The 19239-nt window shown below is 40.6% G+C and overlaps 4 protein-coding genes across 13 annotated transcripts; 2 read left to right on the forward strand and 2 right to left on the reverse strand.

The window, feature by feature from the left end:
• Positions 1-147: 147 nt before the first annotated feature.
• On the reverse strand, positions 148-3635 carry LOC112467764. Its single transcript, XM_025036558.1, has 3 exons — positions 2983-3635; positions 934-2847; positions 148-870 (listed from the first exon to the last, which is right to left on the reverse strand). The coding sequence occupies exons 2-3, from the start codon at positions 1798-1800 to the stop codon at positions 496-498; spliced, it is 1242 nt and encodes a 413-aa protein (XP_024892326.1). The 5' UTR covers positions 1801-2847; positions 2983-3635; the 3' UTR covers positions 148-495.
• A 168-nt stretch (positions 3636-3803) lies between these two features.
• On the forward strand, positions 3804-12453 carry LOC112467763 (proton-coupled amino acid transporter-like protein pathetic). 2 transcript variants are annotated; one of them, XM_025036557.1, is made up of 9 exons: positions 3804-3989; positions 8655-8690; positions 8854-8942; positions 9063-9161; positions 9684-9834; positions 9948-10069; positions 10154-10702; positions 10797-10963; positions 11044-12453. In XM_025036557.1, the coding sequence occupies exons 2-9, from the start codon at positions 8688-8690 to the stop codon at positions 11286-11288; spliced, it is 1425 nt and encodes a 474-aa protein (XP_024892325.1). In that variant the 5' UTR covers positions 3804-3989; positions 8655-8687; the 3' UTR covers positions 11289-12453. The 2 variants fall into 2 exon arrangements, with proteins under 2 accessions (XP_024892325.1, XP_024892324.1); XM_025036556.1 differs by lacking the exon at positions 3804-3989 and adding an exon at positions 5721-5898.
• A 130-nt stretch (positions 12454-12583) lies between these two features.
• Positions 12584-13282, reverse strand: LOC112467765 (DNA-directed RNA polymerases I, II, and III subunit RPABC5). The gene is made up of 2 exons (XM_025036559.1): positions 13086-13282; positions 12584-12918 (listed from the first exon to the last, which is right to left on the reverse strand). Exons 1-2 carry the CDS (start codon positions 13178-13180, stop codon positions 12810-12812), a joined length of 204 nt encoding a protein of 67 aa, XP_024892327.1. The 5' UTR covers positions 13181-13282; the 3' UTR covers positions 12584-12809.
• A 90-nt stretch (positions 13283-13372) lies between these two features.
• On the forward strand, positions 13373-18920 carry LOC112467762 (PAN2-PAN3 deadenylation complex subunit PAN3). Of its 9 annotated transcripts, none has more exons than XM_025036554.1 (9): positions 13373-13575; positions 15207-15463; positions 15540-15800; positions 15887-16262; positions 16363-16476; positions 16564-16803; positions 16977-17262; positions 17542-17896; positions 17979-18920. In XM_025036554.1, the coding sequence occupies exons 2-9, from the start codon at positions 15386-15388 to the stop codon at positions 18093-18095; spliced, it is 1827 nt and encodes a 608-aa protein (XP_024892322.1). In that variant the 5' UTR covers positions 13373-13575; positions 15207-15385; the 3' UTR covers positions 18096-18920. The 9 variants fall into 9 exon arrangements, with proteins under 9 accessions (XP_024892322.1, XP_024892316.1, XP_024892321.1 ...); XM_025036548.1 differs by lacking the exon at positions 13373-13575 and adding an exon at positions 13587-14112 and having other exon boundaries at positions 15187-15463; XM_025036553.1 differs by lacking the exon at positions 13373-13575 and adding an exon at positions 13587-14112.
• Positions 18921-19239: the final 319 nt, after the last annotated feature.

The following is a 19239-nucleotide window of genomic DNA, read 5'->3' on the forward strand; positions in this document are numbered from 1 at the left end:
TCCTTTATTTATTTTTATTTTATGTTTACTTATTTCTTTAATGAAAAATCAATAACTTCGTCATTAATAGATCATACTTTAGCAATTTTTATTTACTTATTGTTTATATCACTTTAATTAATTTTGATTGTTATTGACGATAAAAAATTTTAGGTTGACAATTATACAAATTATACTGAAGTAAATTACGAATTTGAACTTAAAAGCTAAGTTCTCGATATTAAGAGAATGTAACGTCCGAAACAATTTATTTGACTTTGATTTACTCGATCTCGTGTAATTCATCTATATAATTGATATTTTTTTATTATACTTATTGCAATATTTAGTACAAAGAAATGCAGTTTAATACAAATAAATAAATACATGTTTATTGCACAACAGTTGTATAAAAATAAAAAATTAACAATAGGAAAAATATCGTAAAATAAATCAAAATGAATTAGATTTATTAGAACTTGACTCTCGGATAAAGAACTTGAATAATGAAGTGCGTCACTTTTTCTTCTTAATCTTTTTCTTATCCTTCAGCTTCAGCGGTTCTTCATCATGTCCTTCTGTCTGCACATCCCTGGTTTCATATCTAATCGGGGGCCTTCTTTCAGGTCCTTTCGGGGTCTTCATCTCTAGCTGAATGTCAGATTTCTCGCCAACGCCGACGAGACCTTTCTTACCGATTCTCAGAACAAAAATATCGTGGTCGGGATCAGATGGATCGCCTGATTTCGTCGCGGCGGACTCCGCGGCAACTGTTACCGTAGGTTTCTTCTTGGCAATGCCGTCACCGTTGTCAAAGAGACCGGATACCTTGAGGACTACCGGCTTGCCGCAAGGCTGAGATGGACTACGCCGGACAGAGTCCTTTGATGGCTGAAAAATCAGAACTGAGTTTAGATGCCTAATCGAGAAATTATTTCTTTCTCAAGTACGTACTTTATCCTTTAATTTCCTTTCAATCATCCTATCGTCCTCTTTCTGTCTTATTTTCTCAACCCTCTCTTCGACAGCTGCTAATTTCCCACATGGTATACAAGGATATTTCTCTGGTATACACACGGGACAAGTTATCGGGCTTTGAAGATCCTCGCTGGAATCATTGAATATATCAATGGTGTGAGAGTCCACTTCGCGACACTTGTACAACAAGATCCGATCGGCCTCTCTAGCGCCGAAAACGAATGTCGAGGGATCCTGCGCGATCGGTGCGTCAAATTCCGTGACAATCATCTGTCCGAGGCCGGAGATTCTTACGAAGATGTCAAGATTTCCCGACAAGTTGCCATTGTAAGTCAACGGCACTTGACCGTCAAATTCTTTGGATGTCGTGAGACTATTTTTCCAGTCTTGCATCATTTCTATTCGCAAAGCCGCGTACTGACCGGACAAGTCCAGCTCGCCAGTACCTACTAGGACATCCGGCTTGATGGCATCCGGCATTTGCTTCTTCACCGTGATTTTTAGGATCATTTTTATCGTACGATTCATAGCTGCCTCGGAATCAATGGTGAATAGCACTGATTTCCCAACGTTGAAGATTTCGACTTCGTTAACGATGCCCACCTGCGGTTGGAAAAGAGGGTCCACCGGAGTCACCATTAGATCGTTCTCGTCCACGAAGTCGAGGAATCCAAAGTGAACGCTGGTAGGTACGAAAAACATCTGGTTCAGCTTGGCCAGACGGTCGCCTGACGCCTGTTTCACGTACAACTCCAACAAGAGCAGATAGTGCTCTTTGCATACCCGCGCAGGGGCTTGCTCGTTGCTGTCATACACGTGCGTTTTGTTCTTTCCAGTTAACATGATTGATTACAATTTTTTTTAATGATACTACGTAAACAGGTTACTCTTGTTAAATGATGGTTTATTTAATTGCGATTTGACAGCATGACAAATTTTTCCGTTAATTAAACAATCTGTGAAATTAAATAATACAATGCGTGGAATTTTACTGGATATAAATTTTAAACATCGAACATTTTTGGAAATGTTCGTGATCGAGAGATTGTCGGCAGTGCTGACAGCTGCGTTTGCCTAAGTTCAAGTTTCAAATATGTCTTTTAAGTCAAATGATCGATAGGGGAATGAACAAGAAAATAAGCACATTAATTTACGACACACATGCCGATCTAATTAACAATTTATTACTGCTTACTGCGCCAGATAATAGCCGTTCGCGACCTTAGAAGAATGATGCAACGCTAGTGAAATTAGAAGTAAACTTTTTATGGGTTACGTTTGTATATTTTTAAAGCTCGAGTGTGTTTCTTCGTTTTAAAAAACTTCCACTTTTAATTAAAAAATTAGATTCCATTTAAATTCTTGGAAAACTGAAATCTTTACAGATTTTTAATTTCTTAGATTTTTAAATCTGATTTCTCAGAGATGTCTTGAATTTTAAACGATGCCACATCTGCAGACACTACAAGCGATAAGATTGTTCTTAATAAAAATGTAGAACAGAATACGATAGAGTATATAACAATAGAGTTAATTGTAAGTTGTACGTGGCTTTTACGATACGGTAGCGAAACTGTCGCATGCTCTATTATCGTATTACCGGTATAATATCCCGGATATTTAATTTCAGACATAGTTGGCGTTCTCACGCAAAACCGCCAATTTGTGGGTCACTTGACAGTCTTCGTCATACGATCGTTTATGCGCTCATCCGACTTTTTCGTGATCCTGTCTACGCTGTCTACCCGACCGATTGTTTGCACCGATCAATGTTTGATTGGACGAAATTGCGGTCTCGCCATCGCCCTAAACGAGGACCAATTAATAGTTTAGACGGCTGTGAAGTTCAGCAGAGGTATACAGTTGGCCAAAAGATGCCTATCTCTCGACCTGAAATAATCGAAACGAGATCTCTTGGTCATATGAATTTCTGATAAGCTGGCTCAGTTACAAAACGTTCTATTATATGAGTATAAAATTTTCCAGCGTAATTTTCCATCGAATGTGTACTTAAGAATGCTATACCTTTGCATCTAGATAAAACGGTAAATATTAAGCGTATATCTTCAAGAAGAGCTGCATTCGGCACCACACGCTCGTTCGTTCCGGACGGTCCATATAAGTATACGGATGTTTATTACATTTCTAGGACGCGATAGCGAAGAATCACGTATCCCACGCGCTCACGTTGCACGCATCGCACACGCGATAATGAATAACGCATGGCACACGTCGTAACGGATAGCCGCGCGTCACAGCGGCCGAGCGTCGTGACATCGGCTCGCCGAATTTCATCATGCGCTGGGAGCATTTGAATCGAGGAGACGAGGAGTCAGCAGGCCACGTGCAGGCCAGACTTATTGTTAGACGCCTTCGCGCGCCCGCCATTTCTGGCGCGTCACACGATACGGATTTAGGTGAGGGACGATGTGGAAGCTGCAAGTTCACATATTTTTTTTTTTATTCAAATCTCGTTTAGTTTCAGGACATTCAATGAGATAGCTTCGCTCTTTTTGACGATGAAATGAAGCGAAGAATGCGTTTCCTGAAAGGTCAAGAATAGCGCAAGAGCGCATCCGCGGTATCTTGCGGTACGCAAACTCATGAGGATTATCTGCAATTTCGTAACGAAGGTTTTGGGGGAAACCCCGGAGTTTTGTGCAATTCATGATGAAGTTCGAAAGAGCGATCGGTGGGAATCGATAACGGCGGCCGAGCGACGACCTCTGCCACAAAGCCTCGGAAGATGGCGGCGGCGGCGGCGGCGAAGACGCGGTGGTGAAGGAGGCGGTGTAACGGTGGAAAGTAGCCAAGTAATCAAGTCGCCACGGCAGTTGGCGGCGATCTTTCGAACGGTTCGTGAGTATCGCACGAGACCTGCGTGGGCACTACCGCATGAGAACGGCGCGCTCCGTAACTCGTGCCTACCGTCGGACAAGCCTGCGCTCAGGAATGAGGTAACCGCCGGCGACGGGCTCGATTCTTAGGCGTTCTCAACACGTAGAAACTATCACCGGCGAATAACTTGGCAGGTGAGCGTTCCGTTCCCTCGATCGATTCTTCGATTCCCGCTTCGTGGCTATAAGAATAACCGCTATAAGAATAACGAAAACCTTATTCTCCATTCATGATCCTCGGTCTTTCCCGGTATCGATATTTTCGGATTGACTCATTCATGCGCACGAGATCTCGACTTCGAGGCCGAATATGAGAAACTCGTGGCATATGATTCAGAAACAAAAAGACGAAAAGCAAGTCACGTTATTATAAAAAAAAGATAAGATACGACAGTTGCGCGACGGATCTATATATATCTATGTATATATATTTCTTTCCTTGCTCCGATTTTATTTAATTTTGTTTTATGTATATATTTCTACTTTTTTTTATAGATATATATACAGATATAGAATTGGAAAAATGTATTTAAAATGTAGTTATAAAAATTAATGATTTTCTTATATAAAATTTCTCATGCTTGTGTCCGCAAGTTTTTACAATATTGCAAGTATTATAGTGTTTATCATATATTTTTGCCAACGTCATTATTATTACCGCAATGCTAAAATTAATTTTAACATTATCATTATTACGTAATGTTGTATACACAATTAATGAAACATATCACCTATTCGCTTATATCTCAAGTCGTTTCCTGATACTTGTCGCCAAAATGAGTCACATGTACGAGTATTTCCTTGAACGTAGCAGCTGCTCGCGAAAGAAACCACATGGAGTAACCGCGACTTGTACGGCCATGACGTCTTTATCTTATATGCCAGTATGTTCGCATGATGTAACGGCGTGCCGATATTTCGGATGCTCGCCGGTAGCCGCTCGCGCATACCTCTCTTCCCTTTTCCGCGGCGTCGCGGAAAAGGCGGCGTTATCATTGTGCAAATTTTAACGTAATAAGCTGACACAGGTGTGATTGGATGGATTGGATGTGCCGGATGTGCGGGCGGAAAGAAAAGATGGTTCGGCTTTTGAGGCAGACAGCGACTTTCTGGAGCCAGGTGGTAAACCAGTTTAGCGGCTCTCACGGTCGAAACTCGTAGTTTCACGCTTCCACGAAGGATGATATCTTTATCATCGTTGGATTTTCTCGCTATCTCGAAATGTAAACTATTTCAGACCTGGCTGCGCTCAAATTCCTCGAATACTCATTCCAATATTTTGCAGTTGTCAGTATGTACGTTAACACATTCTTTAACGTGTGAAATATCACGCCGGCGATACAGACTAAAGCAATATGTTGACTCTGATTCGAAGACACATGAAACAAATTGCTGATTTGCAACATCTGAAACGGCACATTCAAAACCGATATCACGTTTCTGCCGGGGAACACGAAAGTGCGCAGAGCCCGCCCGATTTCATTCTTCTCCAAGAAATTGAATTTTGTCACGCATTAAGTTCTCGCATGTATGTACATACCTTATTCGCGCGGACGGTCTTTCGTCCTATAAATGTCATCAAGTCGACGTTCATCGAATATCAGATATATTTAGCGGCTCCCTGTACAGGTATATCTTTAGCATACTCCCAAGTATCTCATGTCGTCCAGATTTTACTCATCCTGAAATATTTTTCATGATTTCCTCAAACGTTCCGTAAGCTCGAACTTTTATTTCGTTTCAATGGAAATACTGGCTAGTTTAAAGCGTTACATTATATCTGTTCGTTGCGTTGGTATTACTTGTAAGTACTTTGAGGACGATCAGTTGTATGTACATACATATAAGTTTACGCGGTTTCACAATACTAACCTGGTGTTGTATACATATATTCCCCATAGATAACTCCGGCGTCCGCCTTGTTTTTCTCCCCACTCGATTTGACGGTTTATGAAGAGTTTATCGTTGACCCGTTGGCGTGTGGTAAAATCGAAAGCTTTCAGTTATGAAGAACGCAACCCTTGGAGTGGTTGCTTCTGATAAGGTAATAGATAGTTACCATGTCGACTTGCGTTTCCTTAACGATGTTATTTGCAATTTGATGCGGTTCTGCTGGATTATCAACCCAGTTCCTTATCGTGATACCGTGTGCTTATTCTTCACCGCTTTTAAGTAGGAATTTATATTTGAACGAAGCATATGTTTTTACGCCGTGCGAAAAATGTCGTGAATACTTTGTCTATCTTGAGTCCCGACCGTAAAGCGCAATTATTCATACGCAATTATTTCAGTGATTAAAGTCATTTAATTGGTACGCGACCTCATGTTTTTTTTTGTTTAGTTTTACAAAAACGGTTATCATATTTCTCGCGGCCGAACGATGAACAAGCGCGGGATAAGATGCGGAAGCTTCTTTCACAGTCCTCTTGCAATTTTCTTACAACTCTCTTGCAATTCTTTTGCAATCCCGAAAAACCCTCTCTCTTCTCCGCACGTCTAAAATTAATCTCCTTTTCAAAACTTGGCGACGACAAAATTAGCGCCACGCGCGATTAAATTTACTTAGTTTTACAGAAAATATATGCGACGTTTTTTTCGCTGTCCAATTGTCTCGGAAAGAGGTCAGATCAGTTCTGATCACATTTTAGGCGCAAAATTAACCGCAATTAACAGGAAGTTAAGCTCTAGGTTTAATGACCGACCTAGCAATTGTCAAGCGGGTAAAGGAATCAACTAATGACAAGTTAATTGATCAAGCTTATTACGGCGACTTGGACCAGCTTATCTGATACAGTTATCTCCTCTCGTAACTCATCTTTTTTTTCACTGGGTCGCCCGCATAACAATGAGCTCTTTTGATATCGCAATAAGATAAATTAATAAGACACGCGGTTGGTGTATGTCTAATCTCATTGTCAGGTCGGTCGCACGTTCTACACAACAGATACGATTAGATCGCGGACTTTGTCCTACAACCTGGAGCTTTCTATTCCGTTGTGAGAGGCCAAGGATTCGTAAGGACTTTTTCAAGAACATCGATCTCTAATTATTTCGCCTGATTATCTCGTGAGTCTAAGTGGCATTTAATGTAAGAGGTTCCGTCACGGCCGATCATGTTCGATAACAAGCGACAACAAACATAGCGAGGATAGGTCATTGTCGATTACGGCATTCGGCAATGATATATATACATATATATATGTGCTCTCGGCAAGTATATACTCGATCACAAATTACCACTAAAGCAAATAGATCGATGAATACGCTTGGATATCCATTCGTTTGCTCACATAAAGTCACGTAGGAAGTTAACGGTCGTCTTTCTGTCTCGTTTCAAAATAGAGCGTTTGGAGGGTTGTCTTGCCGACGGTTAGTGAGTCGTTGCTACCACTATTTTTACCCTCGATCTTAATATCCGACATTGCTCGACAGAAACTGTTACCATGATGGTGTTTCACCAATTCTACCGTCGCTGATCAAGACTCGGCGAATGTGTTGCAGAGAGATGTGATTTCAACGTGAGAAACATCGTTAGTTCGCTCTAACGTACATAGGAAATTTGCACTCTGTACTGCGAACTCTCGTCGCATTTCTTTTAGATTTTGTATGCTACATCATCTATTCATACGTTGTGAGCATGCAATTATAATTATATATATCATTCTTGATATATCATCCAGACATTTTAACTGCTAGACTAGCAAGAAGGCATAGAATAGAAATGACAATAAAGTATAATTAGAAAGAGAATGGTTTGCTTGTAGAAAAATCTCAAGAATATTCGCGTAATTCAATTCTTAAGAAAAATACTGTTATTCGGGAGATCTCAGATATGACACATTGAGAGAAATTCTGTTCTGCAGGAAATACCGAGCGTATAACTCCTTCGTTACATCTGCCCTTTGCCTCTTCTAATAATTAAAGTGTCAGATTATCGCGTTATCTATATGCCCGCACATATGTGCGCGATTGTTTACTTTATCCAAGCAAGGCCGAGTTCACGAACCCGGAAGTGGCAAAAGCTAACGCTCTTTCTACATGTATAATACAATCTCATTTAGCATGATTGAATTGCCCAACGCAAGTATCTAATCACATTGTAATCTGATCCTAAGTAAACGAAAAAGATCAAAATAATCGCGGAATTTAATCGCTACTTCAAATTCTCTTGCAATTTAATGCTTATGTAGCTTAATATAACTTTTTTAGTGTACAATAACTTTCCTATTTTTTTTTTCTTAAATTGAAAATTATGACAATTACAATGGCGACAATAGCAAAAGTTTTTAGAATAACGGTAGTGAGTCAACAATGTCTTTTACGTCTGTACGATAAAGCACAGCGAATTGATATATCAGGTGAAAACGCGGGACTGAAATATAGCATAACAATTTTGCATAACAAATTTGCACATCTATATTTACTTGTCAAATAATGTTGCAAAGTGACAAATAATGTTACTGCCAACTGTAGGCCTGGAGTTATCTTACGTGTGCTATTTCTCGCTTTTAAATCACAAAAGTTTCAAAGGTCGTGTTTCGGAAGATAAGAATTTACGTAACATAAAATGAGTCTGGACCTGTATATATAATTTATCGGAGGAATTCTGTTTATCAATTTACCGAAACCTTAATACTTAAAAAATGTGCAATAACGTCAATATAATGCAATATCAGAAAATAAATTGTATAAATAAAAGTTACGTGTTGCGATAATGTGCTCATAAATTTGCTGAATCCGTGCAAAATTTTCGCAAAGCGACGTAATCAAAATATTGATCGTTTCTCGTATGTATTTCAGGTGACGGATAATACATCAACAAACAAGTCTACAATGGTAAGCCTTGATTTGCAAGACACAGCTTTATCTGTTTGCGTATATTTATAATTTATTCACATCTCTATTTGCGTCATAATTATCTTACGTAACTCATTCACGCTGATATCATCTCATGTCATTACAATAAACACATTGCGTTATAATCTCGCTTTTAACGTAGACCGATGCAAGAGAGAAGCCGCCGACAGAGTTGGATACCTTCCTACCTCAAGATGGATCCAATCTCAAGGACGGCGTTCTATCCGTCAAGTAAGATTCCGATTGATTTCAATTGCAAATGTTAATTGACAGTGAAAAGAAATATAACTTATAATGCATAGGTATGCGGAATATAAGATACTAAAAGCTTTGTATTGACTTATATTTCAGATATAAAGTACAAGTTGCGCCACGCGATGTCGAAGTCACATTGGGCGATGAAAAGAGTTTCGATCCCTTCGCGGAACGCAAAGTCGACAATCCGACAACGTGAGAATCAATATCTTCATCCTTTTAATAATAATCCTGTGACGTGGATTTTATTTAGAAAAAATGGATAAAATTATTTTTATGCATTCTTTTCGTAGAGCGAATTCTGTCGTTGCACATCTGATAATATATTCGCGCAAAGAATAAATATACCATACAGCAATTACAAGTTATAAATAACCAAGACGGTATCATTAAGAGATATATATCATTAATGGTATCATTTAATTAAAATAATAATTTTATCTCTCTCTCTCTCTTTCATGATGTAATAAAAGTCAAATAAATTAGACGTAATTAAAATATATGCTAGACATATGTAAATTCTTTCTCTAAGTTTCTTTAAACTAGATATTATTTCATCTTTAACAATTTCAATAATATGAGTTGATTGCCACGAGCAATGCGACGAGTTGTAACGCAATACGAGAAGCATTCGCATTTTTATCATGGTTAATAATTTTTAATGATTCGGAGCGACACGATTAATGCATAAGCAACCGAACTGTATGACGCTTTCAGGGATTGCGATACATTGACGCACTTACTAAAAGCTTCTCTTGGCACTGGAATACTGGCTATGCCCATAGCTTTTAAAAACGCCGGATTGCTGCTGGGTATCTTTGCCACGATACTCGTCGCATTCGTGTGCACGCATTGTGCGTATATCCTGGTGAGTTTCATGAGATAAATGTTTAGTGTTTAATCGTGTAGTTATCACTGCAGATAACCTTTTAGTTCAATTTTTTTGTAAGATAAAACTCAACGTATAATATCCATTTCCAGGTCAAATGTGCGCACATGCTTTATAAAAAAACCCGAAAGACGGAAATGGGATTTGCTGAAGTTGCCGAGACAGCTTTCAGCATCGGACCTCAATGGGCGAGAAAGTTCGCGAAACCTTCCAGGTTATTAAGTTTGTTTTTCGAAAAAAAAATTAACTCCTTTAGCAACGTTTTTAGCTAACGGGTCATTTTCTCTTTCGCTCACAGATATCTCATACAAATCAGTCTGTTTACCACGTATTACGGCACCTGCAGCGTGTACGCAGTAATCGTGGCTGCTAATATCAAGCAGATAATCGAGCATTATCAAGACGTTGACGCTGGCGAATACAACATCCGGTTAATCACCGCTTACTTGCTGGTGCCGCTGATACTTCTCAGCTGGATACCCGATTTGAAGTACCTCGCGCCAGTTTCGATGGTGGCGAATATCTTTATGGGAACAGGACTGGGAATAACATTTTACTACCTCGTTTGGGATTTGCCGCCATTGTCTTCAGTGCCTTTAGTAGCTACGATCGAGAACTTCCCACAGTTTTTCAGCATCACTATCTTTGCCATGGAGGCGATTGGCGTGGTGATGCCCCTCGAGAACAACATGAAGACGCCACAGCACTTTACGGGAATCTGTGGAGTTCTCAACAAGGGAATGTCCGGTGTTACGCTAGTATATATTTTCCTTGGATTCCTCGGATATGCTAAGTACCAAGACGAAACATTGGGTAGCATCACTCTGAATCTACCGACGGAAGAAATGTAAGAATTTAAGTTGACAAAATTGTAATTTGATTCATATAATAACATATATCCAATCTCATTTTCTATATTTTGGTTGTTGATCATTTCACAGAGCGGCGCAAATTGTGAAGATACTGATTTCGTTAGCCGTCTTTTGCACCTTCGGTTTACAATTCTACGTGTGCCTTGATATCGTGTGGAACGGAGTAAAAAACCGTTTTGAAAAGAAACCGATTTTAGCCAATTATATCGTAAGGACGGTTCTAGTAACAGGATCAGGTACATAACCAGAGAGATTTTGTTTTTCAAATATCTACAAATTGTTGATATACCATGAAATAACCATTCTCGTATTACAGTTCTCCTTGCTGTGGCAGTACCGACGATCGAACCGTTTATCGGCCTAATTGGTGCATTTTGTTTCTCCATTTTGGGCCTTCTCATTCCGGTCTTCATTGAGACCGTAACTTACTGGGACGTCGGCTTCGGACCAGGAAACTGGGTAGCCTTGAAGAATGTAATTATATGCGTGATAGGTTTGATGGCATTAATATTTGGATCACGCAGTGCTATAATGGATATAGTGAAATTGTACTCTCGATAGGATATTTTCCGACTTTTTTTTATCTAGTGCAAATATTTCAACGCATATGCAACGAATTTTTTTATCATGTCTTACAATTAGATCCGTCTTCGATATAGCTAGGTATTTTAGAACGAATCCAGCGTGACAATAGGCTCACGGACAGATGTTATTGAATTTCTGGACAGAATCGATATATTTAAACTGTATATATTAGCTCAGACCTTCTGATATATTTCCTGACAGTAGAATCTTCTAAAAGCATCAAATATTTAGACCCACGTTAATCCTAATAGGATCTTTTTTTCAAAGAATTAATTTATTTTTTATTCCTATTTATGTGAACAAAGAACATGGAAAATTATCAAACTTATAAAATAACGTATACGGCTATATATTATATTAATTATATAGGACAGAAATTAAAAACAAATATAGATTTAGGAGCAATGGCAGTATTCATTTAACAGGAGAAAATGCAAAGTAATAAATGATCGTGATAATTCATTATCACGATCGTAATGTGCGAGTGTATCCTAAAGGATGCGTGAAGTTCCTGTAGGAAATAATTTCTATATTATCGGAATGTTATATTATTTAATTTCATACAAAAGTTCCGTATTTAAATGAAATTATAATTTAAAAAGTTTCAAGCGCTAAGTCGTCAACCTATGGAAATCCTTTTCACAATCTTATTTGACAGAGATGTTTCGATAAAAAAGTATATCAAGCGTATTTTTGTTAAATTCGCTCAAGCGTGCAATATAATACGGTATCAATTTATATGTTAATGTTTAATGTTGCAAAAATATACAAAAAAAAAAAACATAGTAAAGTATATTTTCGTGAAAAAAGCTATTGAAGGATTTGGAACCGCATTCCGATAAAAAGTGCCGAGTTGCATGAAACGGATGCGTGTTATTTGTATGGAAAAAAAAATGTTGCTCAAGTAAAATGCTTCACGCAGTCTTCCTACATTGCATTTAAAATTAACATCAAAATATACCTTTCTGATATATATAGGAAACACATATATATATATATATATATACCCAGTTCCTCTTTTTTACGAGTGGACAAACGTTTGTATCAATATAAACGAAAGTTGTACTATTTGTAACAGAGTTTGTAACACATGGCACTGGCTGGAGTTACGTAAAATATAAATAATTTTACATTTTGTAAAGACAGTTTTGTTCCTCAGATTATCTTCCATTGTTCATCTCGCATAGAACATCAATGCTGTTGCCATGATGCAATTACGTTTTATTATCATGACTAATCATGTAGGAATTGAAAGAGAAATAATTTGAACGTTCTATAAATAAAACAATCTTTTAATTAGTCTTCTTTTACGAACTTATAGAGAGAACGTACTTATCACACAAATATATCATTAGAAAATAAAATATTAAGACTACAGAATAGAGCAGAATAGACGTTCTTTGCTCATTTTCAATATACAATATAGAATTATGTACACCAGGTATTTTGCAAACGGTCGATATAAGATCCAATTAGCGACGGCATAAGAGCTAAAAATTATTTCTCTAGCGGCGCGTAGTTAAGCAACTTCTCGATCAAATCCACATGTCCAAGTAGCATCCTGCGACAGCAGTATCGCTTCAGACCTAGGGCGTCCAAGGCGTCTCTATAATATACAAATCATCCCCGTAGTCGCATTTCATCTATTTCTCTCGTTTGAGATATCGGCATTAAGATGAGACGATAGATGATTTAGTAAGAAGCAAGAAAACTGCATGCCAGTAGATTGATAATTCAGTTTCTAGGTTAGAAATGAAGACCGGACGCTCTTACCCTTCGGTGTACTCCGCTTGAAGAAGTCCGAGATACGCCTCCCACTTGTTGCCAATCACCTTTCCGCAAGTGAAGCACCGCACAGGAATGATCATCGCGATGGCTCGCGGTTCGCAGCTCGGTTTATTTCGATCTTTTGTAACGACGACGATCCGAATCTCGTGCACGTGCAGGGAAGCGCGCAAAAAAACGCTAGAGGCTGACTCGGCTAATTGACGTCGCGTTGACGGCGCCACTGTAGTCGTAACTCGCGTGTCGCAAACAACAACAACAACATTCAATAATCGCCGCTGAAAAAGGTACTTTGATTATCGAGAATTTTTTAAATTTTATTCACATCAGATTTAGTATATACAAAAGTTTGTGATTTTATCGTCTTTCGCCAGTCGGAGTTAAGCGCGCGAACGTCTTTCGGAAGAACGGCCGGAGGCACCGACAAGGTACTTTTAACCCACCAGCAGTGAGCAGACGCGTGGGATGTATTTTGCAGGTTTCTCTCTGATTTTATCCACAACAACATTACGCGCAAAGCACGTAACGATATAATATATCATTAGGCTTCTTTTATAATTTATTAATATCGCCATTACAAGTCTGCAGTTAAATTGATATCGACAGCCGATAATATCGATACGCATCAATTATCCTCGGGCCTCGGGGGTTCATCGCACTCACTTATCCAGGGCTATCTGTCTCTACGTCGTCGGTATAAAGACAAGTAGATCGTTCGTGGCGAGTTGCGACTGTTGCGAGGAGCGTTGGCCGCCATTCTCCTACGCGTTCGATGCACGCCGAAGTCGAGACTCGAGACTCGAGCCGCGTCGCGGAGCGGAACAGCTGCGATCGAAGGGGTCGCGAGTCGCGATGGCTGGTGGGAGCGCGCGCTTTCGCGAAAAGGGGGGGCGACCGACGGTGGTGTTGTTGGTGAAGGGGGGTGAGACGTGAGAGGGGGAGAGCCACGATCCGGATAGCGGTAAGCGGCGGCGAATCGGCGATACGCGCGCAGCGTACACAGAGGCACACGCATGTAAGTACGGACGGAACAGGACGGAGGAACTGGAAAAGGCGGCCCGCGGTAGGGGAGAGAACTCGCGTCGTAAACACGCACGCACGCACGCACGCACGCACGCACTCGCGTACGTACATACGGCCAGCCGGAGCAAATGGAGTGGACTGTGTCGCGCTTTCTCCTTTATCGTCCGCTGAATGGAGGCACGCTGTGAGAACACACGGTACTCGGCCACGCTCCTCGGGATCTTCGTTGTAAGGATCGCGCGTCGTCGGGCATAGCGGTGCTGAGCGGTGCCGAGGGGGGAAAAGAGAGCGACGGTTCGTCCATCTGTCTATTTGACTCGCGGCACTGCCGCGGCGGCGGAATTTCCCCGCGCCGGATTTGCGTCGCCGAATCGGCCGAATAACGGCGGCGCGAAGCGACGCGACGCGACGCGACGCGGGACGCGGCTAGCGGCGAGCGGCGCGGTGACAGCGCGGATGGGTTATGTCGGCGATCGCCGTGTCCGACGACTCCGACGCCGACGTTCCCGTATTCGACTCGCGCCTCGCGCCCCCCAAACGCGCGAGCCGTCAGCGGACGTTCCTCGGGATCGCCGGGAGTCGAGCCGCGTCAAGGCAAAACGGAGCGGAGCGTTGCCCGCGTCGCGCGTCTTCCGCGTCGGCCTGTTGTCAAAATCAGCTGCCATTGCTGGCTCTCCTGACGCTCCCTCTCTTTCTCTATTTTCGCTCGTTATGCCAGACGTCGCGTCGGCGATCTCGCGGACGCTCGTAATTCACCCGAACGCTTCGCGACGCTCTCGCGACTCGCTCGCCGAGTCTACTCTTCTCCGATCTGTCTTTTCGCGCTATCGTAGCTTGGGAAGGAACCGTCGATAAATCGTCAGATTTTCTTTATATACGATTGATTTTTGGTCGAGGTACATTGTTTTGCCTACATTTTGCAGCCGATAAATCTTTGATCCTTCGGGAGAATTCTGTCTCGTGAGACAACAAAGAAGCTGACAAATAACTTGTTAAACGGACATTGATGCGCGCTTAGAAACGTATTTATTTATATTCATATAGTTGCCAATGTTTTTATTCATAGTGCTTGAGGATATGTTGCAGGCTCGAGAGACTGGAACCTCGATTTACGTCCGCAAAGCAAAGAGAAGAAGACGTCAAGCTAGAGCACTTGAAAAAGTTAATGTGAGAAGCAAGTGGGTGGTGAATTTAATTAAGGACGATATAGAGAGCAAGGGTAGAAGATAAGTACTAAAGTGGTAAATGCAGTGGCTGCGGAAGCGATGGACCCATCGATGTTCGTCACATACACTCCTCAAACAAACGGAGTTCCACTGGAGTCCAAGCTTGCTACCTACATGGTAACTCGTCATTTTTTTACCACAACGGTAATAAGATTATCTTGGATAATCATTATGTGTAAATCGTCGCATACAGAATCGCCAAAGTTCTGGCATAGTTCCGAGCACGAACTCAGTGACCAAGCATTTGTCCAGTCTTTCTCTGGACCCACAAAAGAAGGTAACTGCCAGTCCCGAATTTGTGCCAGGAAGAGGCCTTACAGGCAGCAACAGCAGCTCGCCGAATCTCTTTAACAACTCCTACACCCATTCGCAAGAAAACGTGGGTGGCACTACATACTTCTATTTCGGGAGTGCCGGTAGCGAAGCTGTCGGAGCCGAGGATGGCACTGAGGCTGTAAGCACGCCTGTTTTAATCTGTTTTAAATGACAAGATGGATAACGATGAGATTCTTGCATTATTCCTTTATCTTTAATATATAGATCGGACCCATGGCAACAGGTCACATTGGCTACGTCTATCCGGGTACTCCCTCGCATCTACAACCCGTGAAAACGACGAAACCATCCTCGTCCAGTAACTCCTCCGCTCCATCTACACCTCCCCCTCAGGCCGCTTCTAGCTTCTTCGTCGGCGAAAGCTTGCGACTGGAAATTTTGCAGAAGAACGCATTGACATTGGCACAACCGGATATAGTACGATTTCCTGACTTACCTAATGAGGTTGACAATTATCACGAGTTATGTCCTTTGGAGCCAATCCATAAAACCACCTCGACGGCCCTTGGATATCAAACTTCCACGTACAAGGCCACCAGTATCAAGACTGGCACGCGATACTGTTTACGTCGTATTCATGGTAAGTTTAAACTTCACTGGAGGATACTACCAGTAAATACCATATATATATGATATTACCAGTTTAGCTGTTTACACTCTGTTGAACTTGATGTTCGTAGAGTTCCGACTCAACACCAAGTGTATGGTATTGGTCGACATGTGGAAGCGATTGTCACATACAAATCTGGTTCAGCTAAGAGAAGTCTTTACCACCAAGGCGTTCGGTGATCATTGTCCGTATTTCAGATATCCTCGCGTTTATTTCGTACATCCTATACGTGCGCATTGTGTTATCTCACCGACCTTGTTTCTTTTCACAGCCATGGTTTTTGTATATGATTATCACCCTGCTTCGGAGACATTGCTGAATAAACATTTCACCTCGACGGAGCTTAACGGTTACACCGACCCGTTCTCGTCGGATCCCAACGCGCCACGGCCTTATAGTCATACCAAAAACACCATTCTAAGACAACAGCATAGTAGCATGCTACCGGAAAGTGTTATTTGGAGCTACATCATTCAACTCACTGCCGCATTTCGTGTTATTCATGCCGCTGGTTAGTATCTATATATTATTTAGTATCCTCTGCTTTTCTTAAAGAATAAGGAAATATATTTTATGGTATACGTATATAATTTCATCTTTATAAATTTTTGAATTTTTGTTTTCAATTTCTCTCGCTAATTTAATTTTGCGTTCAACAGAATTAATCTAATCTGTGTTTTACAGGTTTGGCGTACAGATGCTTAGATCCCACTAAGGTACTACTTACATCGCGGACACGACTTCGTTTGAGTTGTGTCGCTATTCCAGACGTGGTCACTGGAGATGGTGGAAACAACACGAATCCACTCACCCTCATCCCACATTATCAGCAAGAAGATTTAGTAGCACTCGGCAAGCTGGTCTTAGCACTGGCATGTCGAAGTCTTATCGCCGTCCGTCGCGAGAATATGTCAGCCTCCATCGAGCTGATCACACGTTCCTACTCCACCGACCTTCGAAATCTTATCCTGTATGTCCTGTTAATTAGTTGTCAAATAGTTTTAATAGCATCACTTGATTTAAAGAGCATGGTAATAAGTATAGAGTTATTTATTAATCCTCGAAAAGTGTCTTTAGCGTATCTCATAAATTTGTTGTGGTTAATTTGATTGAATTTTGTGATATGCAAAAATGCTAATGTGTCTCGATAAACAGCAAGAAAGAATTATATGATTTCTAAATTGTCATAATCCAGTCTATAATGACAAATTAGAAGTATGCTTAAATAATAAATATGACAAATTTTTAGGTACTTGCTGTCAAATCAACCCCGTAAGAGTGTCACGGATCTCATGCCAATGATTGGTGCGCGATTTTATACACAGTTGGATGCCGCCCAGTTACGATTAGATGTTTTCGAGAACGAACTTGCCAAGGAACTGGAAAACGGACGGCTATTCAAATTATTGGTCAAGCTAGCAACTATCAACGAAAGGCCGGAGCTTAATATGGAACCTACATGGGCAGAGACGGGCGATCGTTATATGCTCAAATTGTTTAGGGACTACGTATTTCATCAAGTGACAGCTGATGGAAGACCCTGGTTGGATCTCGCGCACGTTGTAGCTTGCTTGAATAAGCTCGATTCAGGCTCGCAGGACAAGGTAAAATAATAACTCTTGAGAATCTTTGAATGTACATAAAATATGTGTATACATGAAATAATCTTAAAACGTATCATTACAGATATGCCTCATGTCTCGAGATGAGCAAAGTGTTCTAGTGGTAAGTTATGCGGAGTTACGGCAATGTCTGGAAACGTCATTCGGCGAACTGGTACAATCTACAAAAGATGCTGTTTAAGGATGTGTCCTCGATAGCGCATACTCCGAACCATAAATGTGATATCATCACTTAGCGGTACTATCATTTTACTCTTTATCAAGATGCTGGAGAGTGAGAACTGTCGAATTGTGTTTGGTGATATAAGAAATAACGCGCAACTCAGTTTTGTATACATGATTTTGCTCGTCGGATCAATTAGGTACGAACGCATTATAAATGCGTTGCATTTAGGATGTAAGACGTTAAATTTTCGGGTCTTTAAGTCTTAAGGATTTATAGAATCCTTAAATCTTTGGGTTTTTGGATTTTCCAGTTTGGATCTTACGATCTTTCGACGCAGGAATTCTCATTTATGATGTTTGGCTCGCTCAATCTCGCATTTCAAAGTGTCGAGTTTTGTAATCCTTGTATCCTCGATTCTTGCATTCATTCGCAAGAGAAACGTAGGTGTAAATTCTGATCTTACAGAAAAGTTGCAAATTGATTGATTATCACATAGCTTTTAGCCAAGCAATTTGTAGATTTTCCTGTGCCCCCAGTTGAATTCTTGTGTCAAATGATCCTTGGATCTTTGGAGTTCTGATCTCTTGGAAGTTTGAAGCGTGGGTTTTGAAGGGTATCATGTGATTTCGCGAATCAGCGAGGATTTGGATTCGCTGTAGAGCCCATTACGGTACTATACAAAATTGTACACAACTTAACAATGCAGTAAACTCGTAAGGAATCTTAAGACAACACCTAAACACGCTCGGTGTCTAGGATAGAGACCTTAGTTTTTAGGATACAGCATTAATGGTAAGCATTAATTTTGAAATAAATGTTTATTTTTGAAAGCAATCCTAACTAATGTTGTCATTATTTCTTCCTTATCACTGAAGTAATTCTAGATTCCTATTATCCCTTTTTAATCGTAATGTCTCTTGTAATCAGCATTTTTATTTCAGTTAGATTAGAGATTACACACGATTGGAGAAACGATAAGCTTGTTGTGCTCGTTTATATTCCTCAACATCTCAGTGCGCTGAAGTTTTAATTTTCAACGACAAAGGCTCAGTAATTAGGCCCTGATTTCATTTTGAAACGTCCTGTACGATTTTATCCACATAGTTCTATTTCTATTTATCCAGTCGCCTTTCTCTTTTCTAGGAGGGATGATCACCAT

This window comes from Temnothorax curvispinosus, unplaced genomic scaffold, assembly GCF_003070985.1.
Source record: "Temnothorax curvispinosus isolate PA1 unplaced genomic scaffold, ASM307098v1 QBEX01017816.1, whole genome shotgun sequence".
NCBI lineage: Eukaryota > Metazoa > Arthropoda > Insecta > Hymenoptera > Formicidae > Temnothorax > Temnothorax curvispinosus.

Excerpts from the sequence above, each read along its gene's own strand:
- LOC112467763 (XM_025036556.1), top strand. The coding sequence starts at position 5,860 with ATGAAGAACGCAACCCTTGGAGTGGTTGCTTCTGATAAG. Across the intron at positions 5,899-8,654 it reads GAGTGGTTGCTTCTGATAAG|GTGACGGATAATACATCAAC; the intron begins GTAATAGATAGT and ends TATGTATTTCAG. Across the intron at positions 10,070-10,153 it reads AAGTTCGCGAAACCTTCCAG|ATATCTCATACAAATCAGTC; the intron begins GTTATTAAGTTT and ends TTTCGCTCACAG.
- LOC112467764 (XM_025036558.1), bottom strand. The coding sequence starts at position 1,800 with ATGTTAACTGGAAAGAACAAAACGCACGTGTATGACAGCAACGAGCAA. Across the intron at positions 871-933 it reads AAAGGAAATTAAAGGATAAA|CCATCAAAGGACTCTGTCCG; the intron begins GTACGTACTTGA and ends CTGATTTTTCAG.
- LOC112467765 (XM_025036559.1), bottom strand. The coding sequence starts at position 13,180 with ATGATCATTCCTGTGCGGTGCTTCACTTGCGGAAAGGTGATTGGCAAC. Across the intron at positions 12,919-13,085 it reads CAAGCGGAGTACACCGAAGG|AGACGCCTTGGACGCCCTAG; the intron begins GTAAGAGCGTCC and ends TGTATATTATAG.
- LOC112467762 (XM_025036554.1), top strand. The coding sequence starts at position 15,386 with ATGGACCCATCGATGTTCGTCACATACACTCCTCAAACAAACGGAGTT. Across the intron at positions 16,263-16,362 it reads CTGTTTACGTCGTATTCATG|AGTTCCGACTCAACACCAAG; the intron begins GTAAGTTTAAAC and ends TGATGTTCGTAG. Across the intron at positions 16,477-16,563 it reads CAAGGCGTTCGGTGATCATT|CCATGGTTTTTGTATATGAT; the intron begins GTCCGTATTTCA and ends TTCTTTTCACAG.